The sequence below is a fragment of the Bombina bombina genome, chromosome 3 (genome assembly GCF_027579735.1).
Source record: "Bombina bombina isolate aBomBom1 chromosome 3, aBomBom1.pri, whole genome shotgun sequence".
Classification (NCBI taxonomy): Eukaryota; Metazoa; Chordata; class Amphibia; order Anura; family Bombinatoridae; genus Bombina; species Bombina bombina.
In genome coordinates, this window is record NC_069501.1 from 1,106,987,914 (window position 1) to 1,107,013,314 (window position 25,401).

General features: G+C 42.8%; 1 protein-coding gene across 1 annotated transcript in view; it reads right to left on the reverse strand.

Moving 5' to 3' along the window:
- BRCA2 (BRCA2 DNA repair associated) overlaps positions 1–25,401 on the reverse strand; it is a 408,071-nt gene that overhangs the window by 58,251 nt on the left and 324,419 nt on the right. Inside the window, exons 24-25 of the mRNA XM_053708460.1 lie at positions 5,681–5,937; positions 159–302 (exon numbers count right to left, since the gene is read on the reverse strand). Of these exons, the coding sequence (XP_053564435.1) occupies positions 159–302; positions 5,681–5,937 (401 nt within the window). The remainder of the gene's footprint in view (positions 1–158; positions 303–5,680; positions 5,938–25,401) is intronic.

The window sequence follows — 25,401 nt, forward strand, 5'->3', positions numbered from 1 at the left end:
GATGAACTGGAAACGGGCTTTAGCAAACTTATAAAGGAAATTCTTCAGCAAGTATTTCAAATTGTGCGATTTAAGCATCTGACCTCATTGCATAATACAGTTTATAAACCTACAACTATAGCTTATCATAAAGGAAAATATCTTTATAGTGAGCTCACCAGACAGTTTTTTCCTCTGGAATATCCTGACTTCCAAGTAGGCGTATGTGGATCTAGGCCTCTGTCTGCTCGAGTATGTTGCTCCTCTGTGCTATTTACTTTCCTAAGTTTGTTTTCTGCTTCATTGCGAAAATCCTGAACACACTGAATACAAGGCACAAATATGTAAATATACGCAACACAATTTTATCTGAAGTAAATCAATATATATCTTTGTTAATACACATTTAAAATTCAATCTAAAAAAAAAAGCTAAGTAAAAAAACAAAAATTATGCTTACAGATAATTTCCTTTTCATCTGTATGAAGAGAGTCCATGGCTTAATTCCTTACTTATGGGAAAAAAACAAAAAGCAAAAATGTCAAATTTTGAAAAGGTATGTAAGGACTTCCAAGTAACCGCCCTACAAATCTGCTCCATAGAAGCCTCATTCTTGAAGGCCCAAGATGTAGCCACAGCTCTAGTTGAATGAGCCTTAATCCTCTGAGGAGGCTTATGTCCCGCTGTTTCATATGCTAAGTGAATAATGCTCCTCAACCAAGAAAATAGGGAAGTTGAAGAAGCATTCTGCCCTCTCTGCTTCCCAGAATAAACAATGACGAAGTCTATCTAAAATCCTACGTAACCTTAAGATAGAATTTCAAAGCCCGAATCACATCCAAATTATGAAGTAATCATTCCTTCAAAGAAGGAGGATTAGGACACAAGGAAGGAACCACAATCTCTTGATTGATGTTTGCGATTAGACACAACCTTAGGGAGAAAACCCAACCCAGTGTGAAGAACAGCCTAATCAGCATGAAAAACTAGGTAAGGAGGCTCACATTGCAAGGCCGAAATCTCAGAGACTCTGCGTGCCAAAGCAATAGCCAGTAGAAAAAGAACCTTCCAAGACAGTAATTTAATGTCAACTGAATGCATAGGCTCAAACGCAGCCCTCTGCAAAACCTTAAGAACCAAATTTAAACTCTAAGGAGGAATGGTAGGTCTAAACACAGGCCTGATCCTAGACAGAGCCTGAAAGACTGTGCATCAGGAAGCTCAGCGAGCCTCTTGTGCAATAACACTGATAGAGCCGAAATCTGTCCCTTTCAGGAACTAGCGGCAAGTCCCTTCTCCAAACCATCTTGGAGAAAGGAAAGAATCCTGGCCACATTGACCTTGTGCCAGGGGAAACCACGCTCTTCACACCAGAATACGTAGGTCCTCCACACTTTATGATGGATGCGACGGGTGACTGGCTTTCTAGCTTAAATGAGAGTATCAATCACTCTCTCAGAAAAACCCCTCTTGGCTAGGACTAAGCGATCAATCTCCACACAGTCAGCCTCAGAAAATCTAGATTCTGATTAACAAAAGGACCATGTCCATGCAAATCTCTGTGACAAGGTAACCGCCATGGAGGAGATGAGGACATCCCCACCAGGTCCACGAACCACATCCTTCGCGGCCACGATGGAGCAATTAGAATAGCCGAAGCTTGCTCCTGCTTGCTGCAAGCCACTACACGAGGGAGAAGTGGTAATGGTGGAAAAATGTAAACTAGGTTGCACCTCCAAAGCACCGCTGATGCATCTATCAGCTCTGCCTGGGGATCCCTGGACCGCGACCCGTATCTGGGTAGCATGGAATTGAGTAGAGACGCCATGAGATCTATCTCCGGCGTCCCCCATCTGTTGCAAATCTCCGCAAACACCTAGGGATGGAGAGACCATTCTCCTGGATGGAACGATTGCTGAGAAAATCCGCTTCACAGTTGTCCACATCTGGCATGTGAATCGCTGACAGCGAGCAGTTGTGGGCATCCGCACATTCCAGAATCCAAAATACTTCCCTCATTGCTACGGGAGCTCCTCGTTCCCCCCTGATGGTTGATGTAAGCGACCGAGGTTATGTTGTCTGATAAACTGGGACAAACCCAGAAGAGGCCAAGCCTTCAGAGCATTAAAATCGCTCGAAGTTCCAAAATGCTGATCGTGAGGAGAGATTCCTCTCGAGTCCACAGGCCCTGTGCCTTGCTGGCACCCCAAACAGCTCCCCATCCTGGTAGACTTGCGTCCATAGTCACAATCTCCCAGGATGGTCTCACGAAGGATGTCCCCTGGGACAGGTGATCTGGACAGAGCCACCAAGAGAGCGATTCTCTCGATAGGTTGTCCAGAGAAATCTGTTGTGACAGATCTGAGTGGCCACAGTTCCATTGCCTCAGCATGCACAGCTGAAGAGGTCTGAAATGGAATCTGGGGAATGGGATGATATCTATGCTGGACACCATGAGCCCAATTACCTCCATACACCGGGCCACAGAGGGCCTTAAGGAGGTCTGAAGGGCAAGACAGTGTGAAGTTATTTTGCAACGTCTTTGGTCTGTAAGAAGTATCCTCATGGACATGGAATCTATTATCGTACCCAGAAATTCCACCATGGTACTGGGAACCAGAGAACGCTTTTCTAATCTTCGATTCACGAGATCGAAGAAGAAGAAGAGCTCTTGAATGGTCCCCTCCCAGCCGACAGGACGGAGCCTGGACCAGGATGTCTTCCAAGTATGGCACTACTGCAATACCAGAGCCCCCAGAACCTTCGTAAACTCTTGGGCAGTAGCAAGACCAAAAGGAAGAGCAACAAACTGGAAGTGTTGGTCCAGAAAAGCGCATCTCAAGAACTTGAAGTGATCCTTGTGTATTGGCACATGAAGTTAAGCATCCTTCAAGTCTATCGTAGTCATGAAATGTCCCTCTTGAACTAGGGGCAGAATAGACCTTATCGTCTCCATCTTGAACGATGGGACCGACAGGAACTTGTTTAAGCACTTTAGGTCCAGAATCGGGCAAAACGTACCCTCCTTCTTTGGGACCACAAAAAGGTTTGAGTAGTACCCCAGACCTCTCTCTGCTAAAGGTACCGGCACAATTACTCCTAGGGAGGAAAGATCCCTCACGCACCCTAGAAAAGCTGCTCGTTTTTCTGGTCTTGAAGATAGGTTTGATAAGAGGAATCTGCCCATGGGTGGATGAGACTTGAAACCTATCCTGTAACCCTGAGCAATGACCTCCAGGACCCATGGGTCTTGCACATCCCCCAGCTAAGCCTCCACAAAGATAGTCTGCCTCCAGCGACGGATCGGGGACTGCCCCTAAATGCTGATTTTGTTTCAGGTGGGCTTCTTGTTCTGCTTGGATTTATTCCAAAATTGAGATGGTTTCCAAGATCCCTTGGACTGTTCAGGCTTCGCGGGGGGCTGCTGGCGTTGGGATTTATTCGAACTAAAGGGATGAAAATTAGGACCCTGTCCTTTAGGTTTATTCTTATCCTGCGGTGGAAAGGCACCCTTGCCCCCAGTCACCATGGATATGATAGAGTCCAGTCCTGGACCGAAAAGAATCTTCCCTTTAAATGGAAGGGAAAGCAATCTAGATTTTGAAGTCATGTCCGCAGACCAAGACTTCAGCCAGAGTGCCCTACGGGCTAGAACAGAAAAACCTGATGTCTTGGCATTCAAGCGAATAATCTGCCTGTTTGCATCACAGATAAAAGAATTAGCTACCCTCAAGGTCTTAATTCTTTCCTGGATCTCGTCAAGGGGAGTTTTCCACCTCGATCATCTCCGATAGAGTGTCGCACCAATAGGTAGCGGCTCCAGCTACCACAGCAAGCGCCGCTGCAGGTTGAAACAAATACCCTGTGTGCTGAAACATCTTTCTTAACAGAGTTTCTAGCTTCTTATCCATGGACTTCTTAAACAACGAACTATCCTCAAGCAGGATAGTAGTGCGCTTAGCAAGCGTGGAGATAGCTCCATCCACCTTAGGGACAGACCCCCTACAACTCTAATTGAGAGTCTGGATCCGGTAACAATTTCTTAAAGGAAGAAGGGGAAAAAGAAGATACAAGTCTCTCCCATTCATTCTTAATAATATTCGCCACCCTGTCCTCATAAACCTTATCAAGCTTAGGAATAGAATGTTCCTCTGGTAATTTAGGTTCCGGAACCTCTAACGTAGCCAACACTTCCTTTAACAGAAAGTGTAAGTGCTTGATCCTAAATCTAAAGTCTGGTCCCTTTACCTTATCAGGGCGAGGTAAAGCACTCAAGGCCGCAGACACTGCCGTTTGTAGTTGATCAGTAAAGTATGGCAGTAAGAGGGCTCCTCCCAAAGGAGGATTAGCAGTGCAATGGGAAGCTGGATGTGTAGAAGGAGATGACTGCAAGCAATGCACCTCATGGGACGGAGACCCCTCAGAAGTGGACGGCTCAGTGGTACTAAACATCTTGGGTTTCTTAGATATAAGTACTTTATCAAGGCATGTGGAACATAATTGAGCAGGCGGGTATACCGTAGCTTCCTCACAATAAAAACAGGTATTGGATTTAGGTAAAGAGGGAGTACCCTCTAACACATCAGAGTCTTCCATAGCTTGCGCTTTTAAGATGGACTATAGAAAAAGATAAATGGCACCTTTATACACCCAATGGCTGGGGCACTCACCACCTCCTATGACCCAGGCCCCACAGAGAAACCGCTTCTCCAGTAAACTGCACGGTCAGGAAAGAAGAAATCAATGAGACCACACCCGGTCACATGGTATGCCATGCAGGACCGCCCCTGCTCCTGGAATAAGCATGCCCAATCTAACAGGTTGCGCAGATATCCAAGAACGAAAGTAAAAGCTGAATGTTCCAACATCTGCCTGAGCCCATCTCACACATGTCGCAGAATAAAACATAATAAAGCAAATTGTGCATAAATCTCCCCTGTTCAATAATCTCCCGGAGATATTAACCTTTGATTCCATACAGATAAAGGAGTCACACTGTGACCCTGTCTTCTTGCATTATCATAGGAGTATAAAATAAAACGATCTTACCGGAATCACCGCCGTGGGACACACAGCCTCTCAAGTTTGACAGTCTTGTAGCATCGCACCTGACATGGACTTGAGTGATAGAAGCAGGCAGTGAAACTCGTCAACACTGATTGCTTAGGGGCTGTTAAAACGAGTCTGGATGGTTTTGCAGGAAGACTTCCTGCATCTCCAGATCCTAACATTCGTCAATGCTCTCACTGAGAGGCTGACAAGACTACTTAAAACTCCAGTCCCATGTCAAAGAGTACTACCCTCCATAAGAGACTACTCCGAATCGTCCGACACTTCTCTGCTTTCCTCCTGTAATGAAAGGCAAAGGATGTAATGATAGGGGATGAAGGGAGTGGGGGAAATATTTAAGCCTTTGGCTGGGGTGTCTTTGCCTCCTCCTGGTGGCCAGGTTCTGTATTTTTCACAAGTAAGCAATTAAGCCGTGGACTCTTCATATTAAGATGGAAAAAGCATAGCTAATCGTGCAATTCAATCTTGCTAAACAATACATTTGTGTATAATCTTTGTATTAATACTATGTTACATGTCTGCATGATTTGTATTACTGAAAAATTATGTTAAAACCTGAGCGTCTGAGGGATAGTTACAATATATTTTCTATATTTCTTTCAGTTTGGTTACATTCACTGAGCTGTTTTACCTTAATAGAATTCTTAAGCTGCTGAATTGCATTTTGAAGATGGCACTCCTTTGGATTTGTACAAACAAGGGACAGGTCTCCAGCATACACTGTTGGAATGTTAGATGTACAGTCTGATTTCCAGCGAAGGTTACTAATAGCAATGTATGTGCAAGGCTTTGTGATCTCTTCAAAGCCAAGTTGCCCAAGATCTGTCCAAAACTTTATGGCTACAAAATTATAAGCTTCATCAGATAGATAAACTATTGGTGCCGTGCCTAGAAGAAAAAAAAAAATATTAAATCATATTTTGTATCTTGAATAATTTAATTACATATCCATTCTGTAACGTCACTATTAAACATCAAGCAGTGATTTGATTTCAAGAACAATTTATGCTTACCTCACAAATTCATTTATTTTATGGTGATGAGAGTCCACGATCCATTACTCTTGGGAATTACTCTTCTCTACCACTAGGAGGCGACAAAGATTCCCAAAACCCAAGAGCTCTAGAAAACCCCTCCCACCTCACACACACCTTAGTCTAACATAAGGCCAAGCAAAGAGGGGTAAGAAAAAGAAATAAGAGCCATAAAAGGAGTAGGGAAAAAAGATGTGCTGAAGAAAAATTCTAACCATAATAAAAACCTTAAAGGGTGGGGTATTCTGGACTCTCAACATCATGAAATAAATTATTTTTTCTTTTATATAGGTGGTGAGAGTCCATGATCCACAAGTAATAATGTAAAAGGGAGGAATTTAAAACATTATTTTACTGACTAATTAAATCCACAACCCCAATAATAGTTTTTTTAAGCACTTAAAATAAATTAAACAGGCAAAAAAATCAGACTGCTGCCTGAAGAACCTTTCTACCAAAGGCTGCTTCAGAATAAGCAAATACTTTAAAATGGTAGAATTAAGTAAAAGTAAGCAAAGAAGACAAAGTAGCTGCCTTGCTAATTTGATTAACTGAAGCCTGATTCTTAAAAGCCCAAAAAGTGGCAACTGACCTAGTAGAATGAGCAGTAATCCGCTGTGGCGGAGGCTGACCTGCCTCCAAATAAGCTCTGTGAGCCAAATAGCAGAGGCTATCTGACCTTTCCCAGGCGCAGAAAAACTAGCAGTTGGTCTAAAATCCTTAGTAGCATCAACATAATATTTCAATGCCCTAACATCCAGAGAATGCAGAGATCTTTCAGAAGCATTCTTAGGATTAGGACACAAAGAAGGAACATCAATCTCTCTACATAAGTTGTCTGAAGAAAAAGGCTTAAGCAAAAAATTAAATGATGTCCATAAAACAGCCTTATTTTGATGAAAAATCAAATAAGGAGGCTCACAAGAAAGAGTAGACAATTCAGAAACTCTTCTAGCAGGGGATATAATAAAAACAAATAGCACTTTCCAAGAAAGTAGGTAAATGTCCAATTTATGCATAGGTTCAAACGGAGGAACCTGCAAGACCCTTAAAGGGACACTGAACCCAAATTTTTTCTTTCACGATTCAGATAGAGCATGCAATTTTACGCAGCTTTCTAATTTACTCCTATTATCAATTTTTCTTCGTTCTCTTGCTATCTTTATTTAAAAAAGAAGGCTTCTAAGCTATTATTTAGTTCAGACACTGGACAGCACTTGTTTATTGGTCGGTTAAATTAATCCACCAATCAGCAAGAACAACCCAGGTTGTTCACCAAAAATGGGCCGGCATCTAAAAACTTACAATCTTGTTTTCAAATAAAGATACCAAAAGAATGAAGACGATTTGATAATAGGAGTAAATTAGAAAGTTGCTTAAAATTGCATTCTCTATCTGAATCACGAAAGAAAAAAATTTGGGTTCAGTGTCCCTTTAACACTAGGTTAAGCATACATAGAGGAGAAATAGGCATAATTGGTTTAATACAGAACAAAGCCTGAACAAAACAATAAACATCAGGAAGATTTTCTGCTGAACAAAACTAAAAGAGCTGAAAACTTTCAGAGAACTGGCAGATAGACCCTTATCTAGGCCAGCCTGCAAAAATGGAAGAATCCTATTAATTCTAAAATAATGCCAGGAAAAAACAAAAATTATGCTTACCAGATAATTTTCTTTCCTTCTGAACAGGAAGAGTCCACAGCTGCATTCATTACTTGTGGTAAATACTGAACCTGGCCACCAGGAGGAGGCAAAGACAACCCAACCAAAGGCTTAAAAAGCTCCCCCACTTCCCTCATCCCCCAGTCATTCTGCCGAGGGAACAAGGAACAGTAGGAGAAATATCAGGGTTAAAAAGGTGCCAGAAGAACAAGTTAAAATTTAGGGCCGCCAAACGGAGAACACGGGCGGGAGCTATGGACTCTCCCTGTACAGAAAAGGAAATGATCTGGTAAGCATAATTTATGTTTTTCTTCTTAATACAGGGAGAGCCCACAGCTGCATTCATTACTTGTGGGAAATTATACCCAAGCTACAGAGGGCACTGAATGCTAATGGGTGGGCAAAAAAGAAGAGGCGGACCCCATCTGAGGGCAACACATCCTGCAAAACCCTTTCTCCCGGAGGCTGCTTCAACAGAAGAAAAAAACTCAAAAGTTTTTTGGGGAAAAATGTAAGGATGACCAAGTAGTCCGCCCAACAAAACTGAACCATAGAGGCCTCATTTTAGTGGCCCAAGAGGACGTCACTGCTTGAAAAAAACAGCCATAAACCTCTGAGGAGGCTTGCGTTCCGCTGACTCATATCCCAAGCGGAAGATACTCCTTAACTAAAAGATAAGGAAGTCTAAGATGCCTCTGACCCTTACGGTTTCCAGATAGATAATAAACAGAAAACACTGTCTATTCCTATATAGCCTGAAGATAGAACTTTAATGCACAACTCCATACTACTTAGTAAACTGTCCTTCGTGAAGAAGGAATAGGATATAAAAAAATACCACAAATTCTCGACTGAAGGTGCGATTTGACACAACCTTAGGAGGACAAGGAACTAGCTAAGAGGCCCTTCTCCAGATCATCCAGGAGGAAGGAAAGAATCCTGACAGGCCTGAATAGTGTGCCAGGATAAACCACGCTCTTCACAGCCGAAGGGGTCCTCCACACCTATGATAGATGACGAGGGACCAGCTTAAGTGCTTTAAGGAGAAGACCAAAACGTTTCTTCGGCTAAGACTAAGCGACATCTCGCAGTCCACCTCAGAGAAAAAAGATTTGAGGAAGCAAAGAGACCTTGTTCCAGCAGATCCATCCCTGACAAGGTAACCTTCATGGAGGCAAAACCACTAAATCGGGAACAATGATCTATGCTGCCTCAACGGAGCAATCAGTATAACCAACGCCTGCCACTGCTAGATTTGAGCCACCACCAAAGAGTGATATGGATGAAAAGGACAAATTGTAATGAACCTCCAAGGAACCGCTAATTTATCCATTAGCTCCGCCTAAGGATCCCTGAACCACGACCCATAATGGGTAAACTGGAACAGAGACGGGACGTCCAGAGATTCTCATTTGGCATCCCCTTCAAGTTACAATTCAGATAAAAGGAATTTCTCTAGATAACATCCGTCCCGAATGATCACCCCCGGAGAGAGGGTCGCTGACAGCGAGCAGCAGTGGGCCTCTGCCCACTACCAAACCCGAGATACCGCCCTCAACGCTAGGGAGTCTCTCGTTCTCAGGAGGAGAACCAAGCCAGCAAAAGTAAGACCGACTAGAATCCCTACACTGGGACGAACCCAGTAGACAGAAAATATTGCCTGAAGATCCAAAAAGATGAGTTTCCTGGCCCCCTTAGGCACACCCTTACCAACCTGTCGGACATGCAACCAAAGTCAAATCACCCCGGGTGAATTAAGGAAGATGTCCCACAGGACAGGGAGATCTTGACAAGGATACTGGAAAGCTATTCTCTCAACCAGTAATCCAGGTAAATCTGCAAAGACAGATTCGAAACAGCTCCACTGCACTGCCTCAGCATACACCGAACCTTGACTGGGATGAGACCTGGCAAAAGGAATGAAGTCCAATATGGACCCCATGACAAGTTATCACCCCCCTAACACAGAGCTAGCGATGGCCTGAAGGAGGTCTGGAGGGCAGGACATGAAGAAGCTAACCCCAAATAAAAGTCTGCCTGGCTGAGAAGGCTAAATTAGCATCCAGGGATCCACCCTGGCGCCTACACCAGAGAAACTCTGGTCTAGATCCATCTCTGAGGATAGAGGAAGAAAGATGAAATCCCGAGAAGTCTTCTATCAGACGAGACAATGGTAATTAAACCAGAATCGTCAAGATAAGTGAAGCTACAGTTAGATCTGGATTCTGGCCACTGCCAAAATAAAACCCCAAATCCTAAAAAAAATTCTAAAATCAGTAGCAAGACTAAAAAAAACAAAGTACTGGAAGTGCCGGTCCTTAGGAACCGGAAAGTTCATAAAGGAGGAATGAAAAGGTATAAGTGTACCTTATAGTCTCCCTTTGGAACAAGGAGACAGATAAGCTTTGCTTAAGTACTATAGGACTCAAATAGAACGGGAGTTCCCTCCCTCTATTGGACCACGAAACAACAGCGGTTTGAATAATATGCCAAACCTCACACTGAGATAGGCACAGGGACAATGACTCCAAAAGAGAACAAAAACCTGCACCCACCTGAAAAGGCTTCCTTCTCTCTGTCGGAAAGACAGGATAAAGAGAAGGATCTGAAACAGGTCCCTCCCGAAATCTAGGTTAGATGGGCCTGCTCTGCCTGGACTTATTCCAGGACTGAGTCAGCCCCAAAACCACCTGGATAGCTCAGGTAATCAAAACGGTAAAAAAATAAAATGCAGAATAGCGGAACCAAATTAACTCTCTCTCTCTCTCTCAAGCAGAAGGAAAGAGTAGACTTAGAAGTCTTATCTGTCAGAGCGACTCAAGGTCTAAACAGAAAAAACCTGAAGCCCTAGCATAGGGGCTAGAAGTCTGCAGATAATCCAGATAAAGAATTATAAGCTCTAATGGCCTAATTCTTTCTCGAAAATATTAAGGGAACCATCACCTTGGATCGAGACAGAGATGCTTCAACAGGAAGTCTCCAGAAAATGCAACAACCTAAGTCCCGTATGACGAAACATATTCCTAAAGAGTTTCCTCAATAACCAAGAGCTCTAAGAATAAACTATCCTTCAACGGAATAGAAAAAGCAATAGGCAAGCGCACAAAAAAGTGGCTAAGGTGCCTGGTTTATTCCAGCTATTAAAAACATGTACTTGTTAAAGCAGAAGTTCATCTGAGAGTGTTCGAGAGGAAAGCAAAGATCGACAAAGGAAAAACCAATCGTGGAGCTGCATTTTGGTCACGTGATAAACATGGAACTGTTGGATCTGACTGTGTACTCACACGCTGTAAGGATATCAGATGGCGGGACCGGAGGGTGATATAAGCCGCAAAGAGTGGTGAAAAAAACCTCCTAAGGAGACGGCATTAATCCAGGTGGTGAGTCCAGTCGCTGTTTGACCCCAAAGCTAACTGTCATAGTCGTAATCACTACGGTGATTACTCATTGAAGAAACCATTAATGATACATCTTGTTACAAATATTCATTAAGAGACTGCAAGCTTATGCTAAGTTACAAATATATGCTACGCTACAATATAGCAAATATACACGGTGCAAAAAGTTGCAATATTCATAAAAGACTGCCAGACAAAAATATATATTTTAAGCTTTTAAGCTCTGATTTTAAAAAAGAAAATTTATGCTTACCTGATAAATTTATTTATTTTTTGACACGATGAGTCCACGGATCATCTTAATTACTAATGGGATATTCACCTCCTGGTCAGCAGGAGGAGGCAACGAGCACCACAGCAGAGCTGTTAAATAGCTCCTCCCTTCCCTCCCACTCCCGTCATTCCACAGAAGTTAGGAAGAGAAAGGAAAAGCCAAGATGCAGAGGTGTCTGAAGTTTACAATAACCCACAACCTGTCTAAAGAACAGGGCGGGCCGTGGACTCGTGTCAAAAAAGAAATACATTTATCAGGCAAGAATAAATTTTCTTTTTTAAGACACGATGAGTCCACGGATCATCTTAATTACTAATGGTATTCAATACCCAAGCTAGAGTACACAGATGATACGGAAGGGACAAGACAAGTAACCTAAACGGAAGGCACCCTTGCTTGAAGAACCAGTATCAAATATAAATAACTTTGAAAAGTGTGAAGAGAGAACCAAGTTGCAGTCTTGCAAATCTGTTCCACAGAAGCTTTATTTGTGAATGCCCATGAAGTAGTAACAGCCCTTGTGGAATGAGCCGTAACTCTCTGGAGGCTGCTGTCCAGCAGTCTCATGCAAAACGTATGATACTTTTAAGCCAAAAAGAACGAAAAGTAGCCGTAGCTTTCTATCATTTGCGTTTTCCCAAGAAAACCACAAACAAAGAAGAAGACTGACGAAAATCCTTAGTCGCCTGCCGGTAAAACTGAAAAGCACGGACCACGTCCAAATTGTGCAAAAGTCTATCCTACTTAGAAGAAGGATTAGGACACAAAGAAGGCACAATAATCTCCTGATTAAAGCTCCAATCCGAAACAACCTTAGGAAGAAATCCTACTTTAGGACGAAAAAACATAATTTATGTAAGAACTTACCTGATAAATTCATTTCTTTCATATTAGCAAGAGTCCATGAGCTAGTGACGTATGGGATATACATTCCTACCAGGAGGGGCAAAGTTTCCCAAACCTCAAAATGCCTATAAATACACCCCTCACCACACCCACAAATCAGTTTAACGCATAGCCAAGAAGTGGGGTGATAAGACAAAAGTGCGAAAGCATAAAAAATAAGGAATTGGAATAATTGTGCTTTATACAAAAAAATCATAACCACCACAAAAAGGGTGGGCCTCATGGACTCTTGCTAATATGAAAGAAATGAATTTATCAGGTAAGTTCTTACATAAATTATGTTTTCTTTCATGTAATTAGCAAGAGCCCATGAGCTAGTGACGTATGGGATAATGAATACCCAAGATGTGGATCTTCCACGCAAGAGTCACTAGAGAGAGGGAGGGATAAAATAAAGACAGCCAATTCCGCTGAAAATAATCCACACCCAAAATAAAGTTTAAATCTTATAATGAAAAAAACTGAAATTTTAAGCAGAAGAATCAAACTGAAACAGCTGCCTGAAGAACTTTTCTACCAAAAACTGCTTCAGAAGAAGAAAACACATCAAAATGGTAGAATTTAGTAAAAGTATGCAAAGAAGACCAAATTGCTGCTTTGCAAATCTGATCAACCGAAGCTTCATTCCTAAACGCCCAGGAAGTAGAAACTGACCTAGTAGAATGAGCTGTAATCCTTTGAGGCGGAGTTTTACCCGACTCGACATAAGCATGATGAATTAAAGATTTCAACCAAGACGCCAAAGAAATGTCAGAGGCCTTCTGACCTTTACTAGAACCGGAAAAGATAACAAATAGACTAGAAGTCTTTCGGAAATTCTTAGTAGCTTCAACATAATATTTCAAAGCTCTAACTACATCCAAAGAATGCAATGATCTCTCCTTAGAATTCTTAGGATTAGGACACAATGAAGGAACCACAATTTCTCTACTAATGTTGTTAGAATTCACAACCTTAGGTAAAAATTTAAAAGAAGTTCGCAACACCGCCTTATCCTGATGAAATATCAGAAAAGGAGACTCACAAGAAAGAGCAGATAATTCAGAAACTCTTCTAGCCGAAGAGATGGCCAAAAGAAACAAAACTTTCCAAGAAAGTAATTTAATGTCCAGTGAATGCATAGGTTCAAACGGAGGAGCTTGAAGAGCCCCCAGAACCAAATTCAAACTCCAAGGAGGATAAATTGACTTAACAGGTTTTATACGAACCAAAGCTTGTACAAAACAATGAATATCAGGAAGATTAGCAATCTTTCTGTGAAAAAGAACAGAAAGAGCAGAGATTTGTCCTTTCAAGGAACTTGCAGACAAACCTTTATCCAAACCATCCTGAAGAAACTGTAAAATTCTCGGAATTCTAAAAGAATGCAAGGAAAAATGATGAGAAAGACACCAAGAAATGTAAATCTTCCAGACTCGATAATATATCTTCCTAGATACAGATTTACGAGCCTGTAACATAGTATTAATCACAGAGTCAGAGAAACCTCTTTGACTGAGAATCAAGCGTTCAATCTCCATACCTTCAAATTTAAGGATTTGAGATCCTGATGGAAAAAAGGACCTTGCGACAGAAGGTCTGGTCTTAACGGAAGAGTCCACGGTTGGCAAGTGGCCATCCGGACAAGATCCGCATACCAAAACCTGTGAGGCCATGCTGGAGCCACCAGCAGAACAAACGAGCATTCCTTCAGAATCTTGGAAATTACTCTTGGAAGAAGAACTAGAGGCGGAAAGATATAGGCAGGATGATACTTCCAAGGAAGTGACAATGCATCCACTGCTTCCGCCTGAGGATCCCTGGATCTGGACAGATACCTGGGAAGCTTCTTGTTTAGATGAGAAGCCATCAGATCTATTACTGGAAGTCCCCACATTTGAACAATCTGAAGAAATACCTCTGGGTGAAGAGACCATTCTCCCGGATGTAACGTTTGGCGACTGAGATAATCCGCTTCCCAATTGTCTATACCTGGGATATGAACCGCAGAAATTAGACAGGAGCTGGATTCTGCCCATACCAGTATTCGAGATACTTCTTTCATAGCCAGAGGACTGTGAGTCCCTCCTTGATGATTGATATGCCACAGTTGTGACATTGTCCGTCTAAAAAGAAATGAACGACTCTCTCTTTAGAAGAGGCCACGACTGAAGAGCTCTGAAAATTGCACGGAGTTCCAAAATATTGATTGGTAATCTCACCTCCTGAGATTCCCAAACCCCTTGTGCTGTCAGAGACCCCAAACAGCTCCCCAACCTGTGAGATTTGCATCTGTTGAAATCACAGTCCAGGTTGGAAGAACAAAAGAAGCCCCCTGAACTAAACGATGGTGATCTGTCCACCACGTCAGAGAGTGTCGTACAATCGGTTTTAAAGATATCAATTGCGATATCTTTGTATAATCCCTGCACCACTGGTTCAGCATACAAAGCTGAAGAGGTCACATGTGAAAACGAGCAAAGGGGATCGCGTCTGATGCAGCAGTCATAAGACCTAGAATTTCCATGCATAAGGCTACCGAAGGGAATGATTGAGACTGAAGGTTTCGACAAGCTGAAACCAATTTTAGACGTCTCTTGTCTGTCAGAGTCATGGACACTGAATCTATCTGGAAACCTAAAAAGGTTACCCTTGTCTGAGGAATCAATGAACTTTTCGGTAAATTGATCCTCCAACCATGATCTCGAAGAAACAATACAAGTTGATTCGTATAAGATTCTGCTAAATGTGAAGACTGAGCAAGTACCAAGATATCGTCCAAATAAGGAAATACCACAATACTCTGTTCTCTGATTACAGACAGAAGGGCACCGAGAACCTTTGTAAAAATCCTTGGAGCTGTTGCTAGGCCAAACGGCAGAGCCACAAACTGGTAATGCTTGTCTAGGAAAGAGAATCTCAGAAACTGATAGTGATCTGGATGAATCGGAATATGCAGATATGCATCCTGTAAATCTATTGTGGACATATAATGCCCTTGCTGAACAAAAGGCAGAATAGTCCTTATAGTTACCATTTTGAATGTTGGTATCCTTACATAATGATTCAATATTTTTAAATCCAGAACTGGTCTGAAGGAATTCTCCTTCTTTGGTACAATGAAGAGATTTGAGTGAAACCCCAGCCCCTGTTCCAGAACTGGAACTGGCATAATTACTCCAGCCAACTCTAGATCTGAAACACATTTCAGAAATGCTTGAGCCTTCACTGGATTTACTGGGACACGGGAAAGAAAAAATCTTCTTGCAGGAGGCCTTATCTTGAAGCCTATTCTGTACCCTTCTGAAACAATGTTCTGAATCCAAAGATTGTGAATTGAATTAATCCAAATTTCTTTGAAAAATCGTAATCTGCCCCCTACCAGCTGGGCTGGAATGAGGGCCGCACCTTCATGTGGACTTGGGAGCTGGCTTTGGCTTTCTAAAATGCTTGGATTTATTCCAGACTGGAGATGGTTTCCAAACTGATATCGCTCCTGTAGGGGAAGGATCAGGCTTTTGTTCCTTATTGTGACGAAAGGAACAAAAACGATTATTAGACCTAAATTTACCTTTAGATTTTTTATCCTGTGGTAAAAAAGTTCCATTCCCTCCAGTAACAGTTGAAATAATAGAATCCAACTGTGAACCAAATAATGTATTACCCTGGAAAGAAAGGGAAAGCAAAGTTGACTTAGAAGACATATCAGCATTCCAAGTTTTAAGCCATAAAGCTCTTCTAGCTAAAATAGCTAGAGACATATACCTGACATCAACCCTAATGATATCAAAGATGGCATCACAAATAAAATTATTAGCATGTTGAAGAAGATTAACAATGCTATGAGAATTATGATCTGTTACTTGTTGCGCTAAAGCTTCTATCCAAAAAGTTGAAGCTGCAGCGACATCCGCTAAAGATATAGCAGGTCTAAGAAGATTACCTGAACATAAGTAAGCTTTTCTTAGAAAGGATTCAATTTTCCTATCTAAAGGATCCTTAAAGGAAGTACTATCTGCCGTAGGAATAGTAGTACGCTTAGCAAGAGTAGAGATAGCCCCATCAACCTTAGGGATTTTGTCCCAAAACTCTAATCTGTCAGATGGCACAGGATATAATTGCTTAAAACGTTTAGAAGGAGTAAATGAATTACCCAAATTATTCCATTCCCTGGAGATTACTTCAGAAATAGCATCAGGGACAGGAAAAACTTCTGGAATAACTACAGGAGATTTAAAAACCTTATTTAAACGTTTAGATTTAGTATCAAGAGGACCAGAATTCTCTATTTCTAATGCAATTAAGACTTCTTTAAGTAAAGAACGAATAAATTCCATTTTGAACAAATATGAAAATTTATCAGCATCAACCTCTGAAACAGAATCCTCTGAACCAGAGGAATCATTATCAGAATCAGAATGATGATGTTCATTTAAAAATTCATCTGAAAAATGAGAAGTTTTAAAAGACATTTTACGTTTACTAGAAGGAGGAATAACAGACATAGCCTTCTTAATGGATTTAGAAACAAAATCTCTTATGTTAACAGGAACACTCTGAGTATTAGATGTTGATGGAACAACAACAGGTAATGTAACATTACTAAAGGAAATATTATCTGCACTAACAAGTTTGTCATGGCATTCATTACAAACAACAGCTGGAGGAACAGATACCACAAGTTTACAGCAAATACACTTAACTTTGGTAGATCCAGCATCAGGCAGCGATTTTCCAGAAGTATCTTCTGATTCAGGGTCAATCTGGGACATCTTGCAATATGTAATAGAAAAAACAACATATAAAGCAAAATTGATCAAATTCCTTAAATGACAGTTTCAGGAATGGGAAAAAATGCCAGTGAACAAGCTTCTAGCAACCAGAAGCAATAAACAAAGATACTTAAATAATGTGGCGACAATAATGACGCCCATATTTTTTAGCGCCAAAAAAGACGCCCACATTATTTGGCGCCTAAATGCTTTTGGCGCCAAAAATGACGCCACATCCGGTAACGCCGACACTTTTGGCGCAAAAACGTAAAAATGACGCAACTTCCGGTGACAAGTATGACGCCGGAAATAACAAAGAAATTTTTTTTTGCGCCAAAAAAGTCCGCGCCAAGAATGACGCAATAAAATGAAGCATTTTCAGCCCCCGCGAGCCTAACAGCCCACAGGGAAAAAAGTCAAATTTTAAGGTAAGAAAAAAATTGATTATTCAAATGCATTATCCCAAATAATGAAACTGACTGTCTGAAATAAGGAATATTGAACATCCTGAATCAAGGCAAATAAATGTTTAAACACAAATATTTAGAACTTTATATAAAAGTGCCCAACCATAGCTTAGAGTGTCACAAAAATAAGACTTACTTACCCCAGGACACTCATCTACATGTAGTAGAAAGCCAAACCAGTACTGAAACGAGAATCAGTAGAGGTAATGGTATATATAAGAGTATATCGTCGATCTAAAAAGGGAGGTAAGAGATGAATCTCTACGACCGATAACAGAGAACCTATGAAATAGACCCCGTAGAAGGAGATCATTGAATTCAAATAGGCAATACTCTCTTCACATCCCTCTGACATTCACTGCACGCTGAGAGGAAAACCGGGCTCCAACCTGCTGCGGAGCGCATATCAACGTAGAATCTAGCACAAACTTACTTCACCACCTCCACAGGAGGCAAAGTTTGTAAAACTGATTTGTGGGTGTGGTGAGGGGTGTATTTATAGGCATTTTGAGGTTTGGGAAACTTTGCCCCTCCTGGTAGGAATGTATATCCCATACCTCACTAGCTCATGGACTCTTGCTAATTACATGAAAGAAAAAAGGAAATGTATGCTTACCTGATAAATTGATTTCTTCTATGATACGACAAGTCCACGGATTCATCCTTACTTGTGGGATATTATCCTCCTGCTAACAGGAAGTGGCAAAGAGCACCACAGCAGAGCTGTATATATAGCTCCTCCCTTCTCTCCACCCCCAGTCATTTGACCGAAGGTATAGGAAGAGAAAAGAAAAGCTAAAAGGTGCAGAGGTGACTGGAGTTTTGAAAACAAAAATATAATCTGTCTTAAAATGACAGGGCGGGCCGTGGACTCGTCTTACCATAGAAGAAATCAATTTATCAGGTAAGCATAAATTTAGTTTTCTTCTATAAAGGTAAGATGAGTCCACTGATTCATCCTTTACTTGTGGGATACAATACCAAAGCTACAGGACACGGATGAACGGGTGGGACAAGACAGATACCTAAACAGAAGGCACCACTGCTTGAAGAACTTTTCTCCCAAAAATAGCCTCAGAAGAAGCAAAAGTATCAAATTTGGAAAAGGTATGAAGGGAGGACCAAGTCGCAGCCTTACAAATCTGTTCAACAGACGCATCATTTTTAAAAGCCCATGTGGAAGCCACCGCTCTAGTAGAATGAGCTGTAATTTTTTTTCAGGAGGCTGCTGTCCAGCAGTCTCTTATGCCAAACGGATGATGCTTTTCAGCCGAAAAGAAAGAGAGGTAGCCGTAGCTTTTTGACCCCTACGCTTTCCAGAATAAACAACAAATAAAGAAGATGTTTGACGAAAATCCTTTGTCGCTTGTAAGTAAAACTTCAAGGCATGAACCATGTCCAAGTTATGTAACAGACGCTCCTTCTTAGAAGAAGGATTAGGACATAGAGAAGGAACAACAATTTCCTGATTAATATTCTTATTTGAAACAACCTTAGGAAGGAATCCAGGTTTAGTGCGCAAAACCACCTTATCAGAATGGAATATAAGATAATACGAGTCGCATTGTAACGCAGAAAGCTCAGAAACTCTGCGAGCAGAAGAGATAGCTACTTAAAACAAAACTTTCCAAGATAAAAGTTTAATATCGGGGGCGGAGCCAGCCACGGTACTGCAAGGACGTGCAGACACTGAGCTCTTAAGCATAAAAACCTAAAATAGGGTTTTATATAAGTTTGTTCCTGTTAATTTCGGCCAAATTACAGAGGAGCATAAACCAGTATCCTAATACCATAACTTGGGGTCTAATTGTACTGCTTTAGAGTGGCTTAACTGGGCTCTATACTGATCTGCCAAGCCGGGTGCGCACAAACTTGCCGCCTATTTTGCCGGGACTGTTGCCTGCTCTGTTCTGGAGGGTTGGGGCTCCACTCCAGAACGACAAAATTTTACCTCAACTTCAATAGGAACTGCTGAGGGGACCCTTGTACAGCTGAGAGGTGTCCGGTAAAGAGAAGAAGCAATATAAAGAAAAAGGAAGAAAATTTTTCCAAGGGGCTACCTGAAGTTGGTCCTGTGAGCTCTTGTTTGAGTGCCGCTGCAGCTGTGGTTCCTGGTCTCCGGAGGGTCGGGGCTCCGCTCCGGAGATTCGGCTGCGATACTTAACTGCCTGGTAGGCTTGAAGTCTGCTTGTTCTTGCATTGCTCAGGAGGGTTGGGGATCCACTCCAGATCATACTACTGTAAGACTTCCACTTACCGGAGGTTGATTGCTGCCCTAAGGATCTGCTTGGCCTCTCTGAGCATCCCTGATTGCTGGGGTAGGGGCCCGAAGTGAGGCACCGACAACACCTGCTGGGAAGGAGATCCGGCCCCACTTGGATCAGACGGAGCTTCAGTGGGCCACGAAGGATCTGTGCGCTCCCTTGCTGCGCGGCTCAGGGGTGAAGGCGCGAAAATCAGCCATCTTGGGCTTAGGTGCCCCTACCCAGGCAACGTCTGGACGGATCGTGTAGCTGAAAGGCGGTGTCTTGAATACTTGTTGCAAGCCACTCCGGACACACGACACACGCCGCTAGCCTTGCATAACATTCCAGACGAAGGGAGAGCTGATGACATTGGCGGTTCCTCCCGGTCTATTAGTAGGCCTCACCAATGTGGGAGATTCAGGTACTGGTCCCCTGCATTATACATATAAAGGTTTCTGCCACCACATGACTCTTCATTTGTGCACTGAATAATTTTGCTGAGACACATTATACCTTTCCCCAGTTTGGGGTCTCCCCCCCTCCTCCCGGCCACACAGGTTACCCTTATTAACATAGACTGCTGATGGACTGGTGATACTGCCTGACTTACTTAGGTGCCCTGGGATAATTCTTTTTGAACTTGTGGAAGTACATCACTTTAAACTGTCCCTGCTTGATTCACCTACAGCACATCACTGTGGCAAAGAGTATTAGGGGGACATAAGCTTGCACAGCGATCTGGGTGCATTAAATAAAAGTTTGGGAAATTCTGTGTCTAAGGCTGCTGCGTCAGCACAATTGTCTTTGAGCCTTAAGCCCAAAGTGGAGTGTCTTTTATTTCTTTAAAAGTGTTTGCCTAACAATTTTCACTCTTTTCTGCAGGGTCTGTGGCAAAATACTACACATAATTGCTCTATATCTCAATATTGCCTTAAGGGATTCTCTATGTTAATGCAAATCTGTGATGTTTAACCTGCTATATTCTAGTATAGGCTCTGGGTCTATGACACTTTAGTGAAGGTGAAGTTCATCTAAGCTAAGATACACTTGCACGTATAACATAAACTTCCTCCTTAGGTATTAGGCGTGCCCTCTCCCACCTTTCCCGCCAGAATATCGCTGGCGGGTCATACCCCTCTTCCTTTTCCCCGCATCGTCCTAGGGTGACAACTTCCCCGGGAGAGGGCAGCAGAAAGGATTAACAATAGAGGAGGTTTATTTCTAGATTAGGATTTGAGTATAACTACTGTTTCCTGGCCTCTTGCAAATAGGGGTGCCCCCCCCTATGGGGGATCAATACTTATTGTGCTCTGTCTTGTGTACCCTGAGTGAGTCTGTTTGTAATATGTCAGTTTAAGAAGGGCTCTATGTGCCCCCCCCTACTTTCATATCTCAAGAAGATAACATCTAAATATTAAGCAGTACAGTGGCTATACTAGCGGTTAAGGTCCCAGCTAATATGTCGCAACAGGCGAAGAAAAAACAAAAAGGCAACTTCGGGCCTAAGAAAACTGTGATGGATCATTTCCACCCGTGGGGACAAAGGGATTCAGTAAGATCTGAAGACGAACAGATGACCATGTGGAGAGTAGGCTCTCTACTTCAAATACTCCAAGCAGAAGAAAGGGGGACGCCCCGACCTTACCGCTAGAGTCCATCCAACGCATGTTTGAAAACCAGAACCAGACCCTCACTAGACGGTTTGACAAACTGGAGAGATCGTTTGAAGAGCTGAGACGGGATATTTCTTCTATCAGCGAAAGAACTGACACTATCGAAAGGAAACAAGAAGATCTTATGGTGGATCATGCCAATTGGGTGGGTCAGACACAAAGCTTGGCAGATCAAGTGTCTACCTTAGAGGCGAAAGTGGCAGATCTGGAAGATAGATCCAGGCGAAATAATGTGAGACTTAGAGTAATCCCTGAGTCGGTTCTCCCGCAAGATTTGGAAGAATACGCTCATCGCCTTTTCCAGTCAATTCTTGGTCCTGCTGCAGGAGATACAAATAAAATAGACTGAATCCAACGGACGGCGAGACCTAGAAATCTTCCCCCTGGGAAACCTAGAGACACTATAGCCCACCTACACTACTACTCATACAAAGATAAGCTGATGAGAGCAATGCTGCGTTCACCACAGCTTAATGGTCAATTTAGAGAGGTCTCGCTGTTCCCAGATTTGTCCTCCTACCCCTTGGCGCAGAGGAGAAGCTTCGCAGAAGTCACCAAAGTTCTAAGAAGCAATCAAATCCGATACAGGTGGGGATTCCCAACCAAGCTAATAGTCACAAAAGATGGAGCTCAACATATCATTTTGACACCCCAACAGGGGCAGGAGCTCATAAGGACGTGGCAGCTGCCGCAGCTAGATGGGTCCCCATCGGCCTCCCAGAGGAGACCCCCTATTGACCCTAACGTGCCTGCTCACCCACGCAGAAGGAGCTCAGACCTGAGGGCGAACGCCCAGGAATGGAACCCAGGAAGCCCATAGCCCTGGGACTGAGCCACTGCTCTTATAGGCCTGATCTGCTTTCACCCCCCAACTGGAACCCTATCTCAATAAGATTACCTTAAAATGCTAGAGGGTTCTGGGGGTTTTAGAGCTACTTGGGGCCTGATATTATTTCTTCTGGCCCTATTTAATATCTGCTATAGAGACTACACATGCCTAGTCACACTCTAGAGGGTCTTAGGGGTTTCAGAGTTACTTAGGGCCTGGGGCCAATTCTTTCAGCCTCACTTAATATTTGTCACAAGGTCTACACATGATTAGCCATTTTAGATCCATCTGGAGACTCACTCATGGGCTTCACTCATGCAGAGAATATGGGTAGACCTATAGAAGTTAAATGCAAATAGTACCACTGAATATTCCCTTGTTTTATAAGTAATGATGGTTAATTTGACCAATTGCTTTACAAGGTTGATGTTATTTAGGGCCTATAAAGGCTATATTAGGTCACTGTTTCCTATGTATGTTTATACTTTTGTTGATGTTGTCTTATTACATTTATCTTCCAAGTTACAGGTTTTGGGGGGGGGGGGGCAGTGGGTCTGTTGCTGGCTCCCTCTTTCATTTCATCTCATCTCATCCCATTCCACCACGTCTCATCTCCTGCCGTTCCATCTTCACCATCTCATCTACCTTTGTCCCATTTTATCACACTCCACTGCACTCATTCCACTTCATGCCACATCACCTTACCCCATTACTCCCTAACTCACCAAAACAAAATCTCACTTGCGGTTAGGGGACCCTAGAGCCCTTCGCATATATCCGGCGGAGTTGGGAGCTCACTGCCATCTCGGGGCGACGGGGCGTTTGGCCTGGAAGGTTTTAGCTTTATATAATTTCCCTTATACGGGCTTTCCTCAGTAAAATTTTCATCTCACCTCCTTGTTTCTTCCCTATTTTCTTCTCGTACTGGTGCTCCCCTTGTAGCTACGAGACATGAGACTTTGCACTCTGAACACCAGAGGCCTTAACTCCCCGACTAAACAGAGTTTATTACTTAAATTTCTGAAATGTCACCGCATTGATATAGCTCTCCTACAGGAGACCCACTGGACGGAAAATACAGCCGCCAGATTTAAACCACTACACTACCCAGTTAATATCTCATCTACATTTTATAAGAAGGCAAGGGGGGGTAACGATACTGATAGGGGAGCAAGTGGCTTATGAACCTATATACATAGACTGTGATGCGGCGGGGAGGTATGTGATCTGTGTGTGTCGCCTAGATTGTGTTTTGTATACGCTGGTGGCTATATATGTACCCAACACTAATCAAGCCAGTTTCCTTAGGAGGCTCCTCTGGAAAGTAGATAAGGTGAAGCAGGGCCACATCCTCTTTGCAGGGGACTTCAATATGATTTGGGACCCCAAGAAAGATAGGAGGGGGAATACTAAACAGATCGGAGACAGGAATAGGGATTTCACTTCTCAAAAATTTAGGGAACTGACTGCCCAGAATGATCTCTATGATGTCTGGAGGGCTTTACATCCTGACTCCTGTGACCATACCTTTTACTCAGCTCCTCACTCATCTTTCTCCAGGCTGGACTACTTCTTCTGCGATCCTTGGGCTCTGCAGAAGGTGCGAAGTTCTGTCATAATGCCATGCACATGGTCTGATCATGATGCGGTGATGGTTACCTTGGACGCGAGAGGTGCCTTTGAGGGGCCTAAGAGATGGCGTATGCCTGATCACTTATTTCAAGACGTTGCCATGCCTGAATGGTCCAGAGAGATCATAGATTTTTTGAAGATCAATAACTCCGGGGAAACTTCGGTGCCTATAGTTTGGCTGGCTTTGAAAGCTTATATGAGAGGACTCCTCATAAAAAAGGAAGCTCAAAATAGAAAACAGAGAAAAGAGTCCCTGGCACAGCTATATTGCAAGCTGGGGGTGCTCAGGAAGAGGGCTGAGACCAGCGCCTCCTCCGCAGAAGTAGCTAAGTGGCAAGATGTAAAGGTACAAATCCGAAACATGGAGTTGGAGCAAACACAAAAAAATCTCAAGTATTTGAAGCTAAAATTTTACCACAGTGGCAACAAGGCACAACGCTTAATAGCGAATAAACTCCGCCAAAAAGCATTACTAAATAGAATATCTTATATACAAACAGGGGAAGGGAGGTTCTATTCACCCAGGGACATAGGTGAAGCCTTTGTCGAATACTACAGTAGACTCTACCAGATATCCTCTTCGGAGCAGAGGCAAACTCTCCCGAGAGAAGATATAGCGAGCTTTTTGCATAGTCTCAATTTACCTAAGGTCCCTAAAGAAGCCGAAGCATCTTTATCAGCCCCCCTAAGTATCACTTAAGTGATACAGGCAATAAAGGGATTAAAATTACATAGGGCCCCTGGACCGGACGGCTTTTTTCTATATTCTACAAAAAACTTTCGGTTGAAGTCGGTCCCATTTTAGTATCTGTATTTAACTCAGCTCTCCAGACTGGGTACTTCCCTAGAGAATACTTAGAGGCGGAAATTGTGACCATACCTAAATCGGGTAAGGACCCGAGCAGATGCGAAAGCTATCAGCCCATATCCCTGATAAATGTGGATATAAAACTCTATTCGAAAATTCTGGCCAATAGGCAGAGCAGAATACTCCCCTCTCTGGTCCATTTGGACCAGGTGGGGTTTGTTCGGGGTTGTCAGGGCTCGGACAATACGCGCCGCCTGCTGGGTATCTTTACTAAAGCCAAATCTCTGGAGCTCCCACTCGTTGCCTTGTCGTTGGATGCAGAAAAAGCTTTTGACAGGGTGCGGTGGGAGTACATGGAGGAGGTTCTGAGGGCCTTTGGGTTTTCGGCTCATCTCGTCAGTGCCATTATGGCGCTGTACTCTGGCCCTTCAGCCAGAATAAGAGGAAAGGGGTTCTACTCTGATTCTTTTGAGATTAAAAATGGGACCAGACAAGGATGCCCACTGTCTCCTTTGCTCTTTGTACTGTCAATTGAACCTCTGGCAACCATGATTAGACAAGCAAATGAAGTGCAGGGGCTGCTGATTCACGACAGAACCTGAGACCTCATTACCGGCGTTTTTTGAATGTCTACGGAAGTTTGGCGAGATGTCATACTATAGGCTCAAC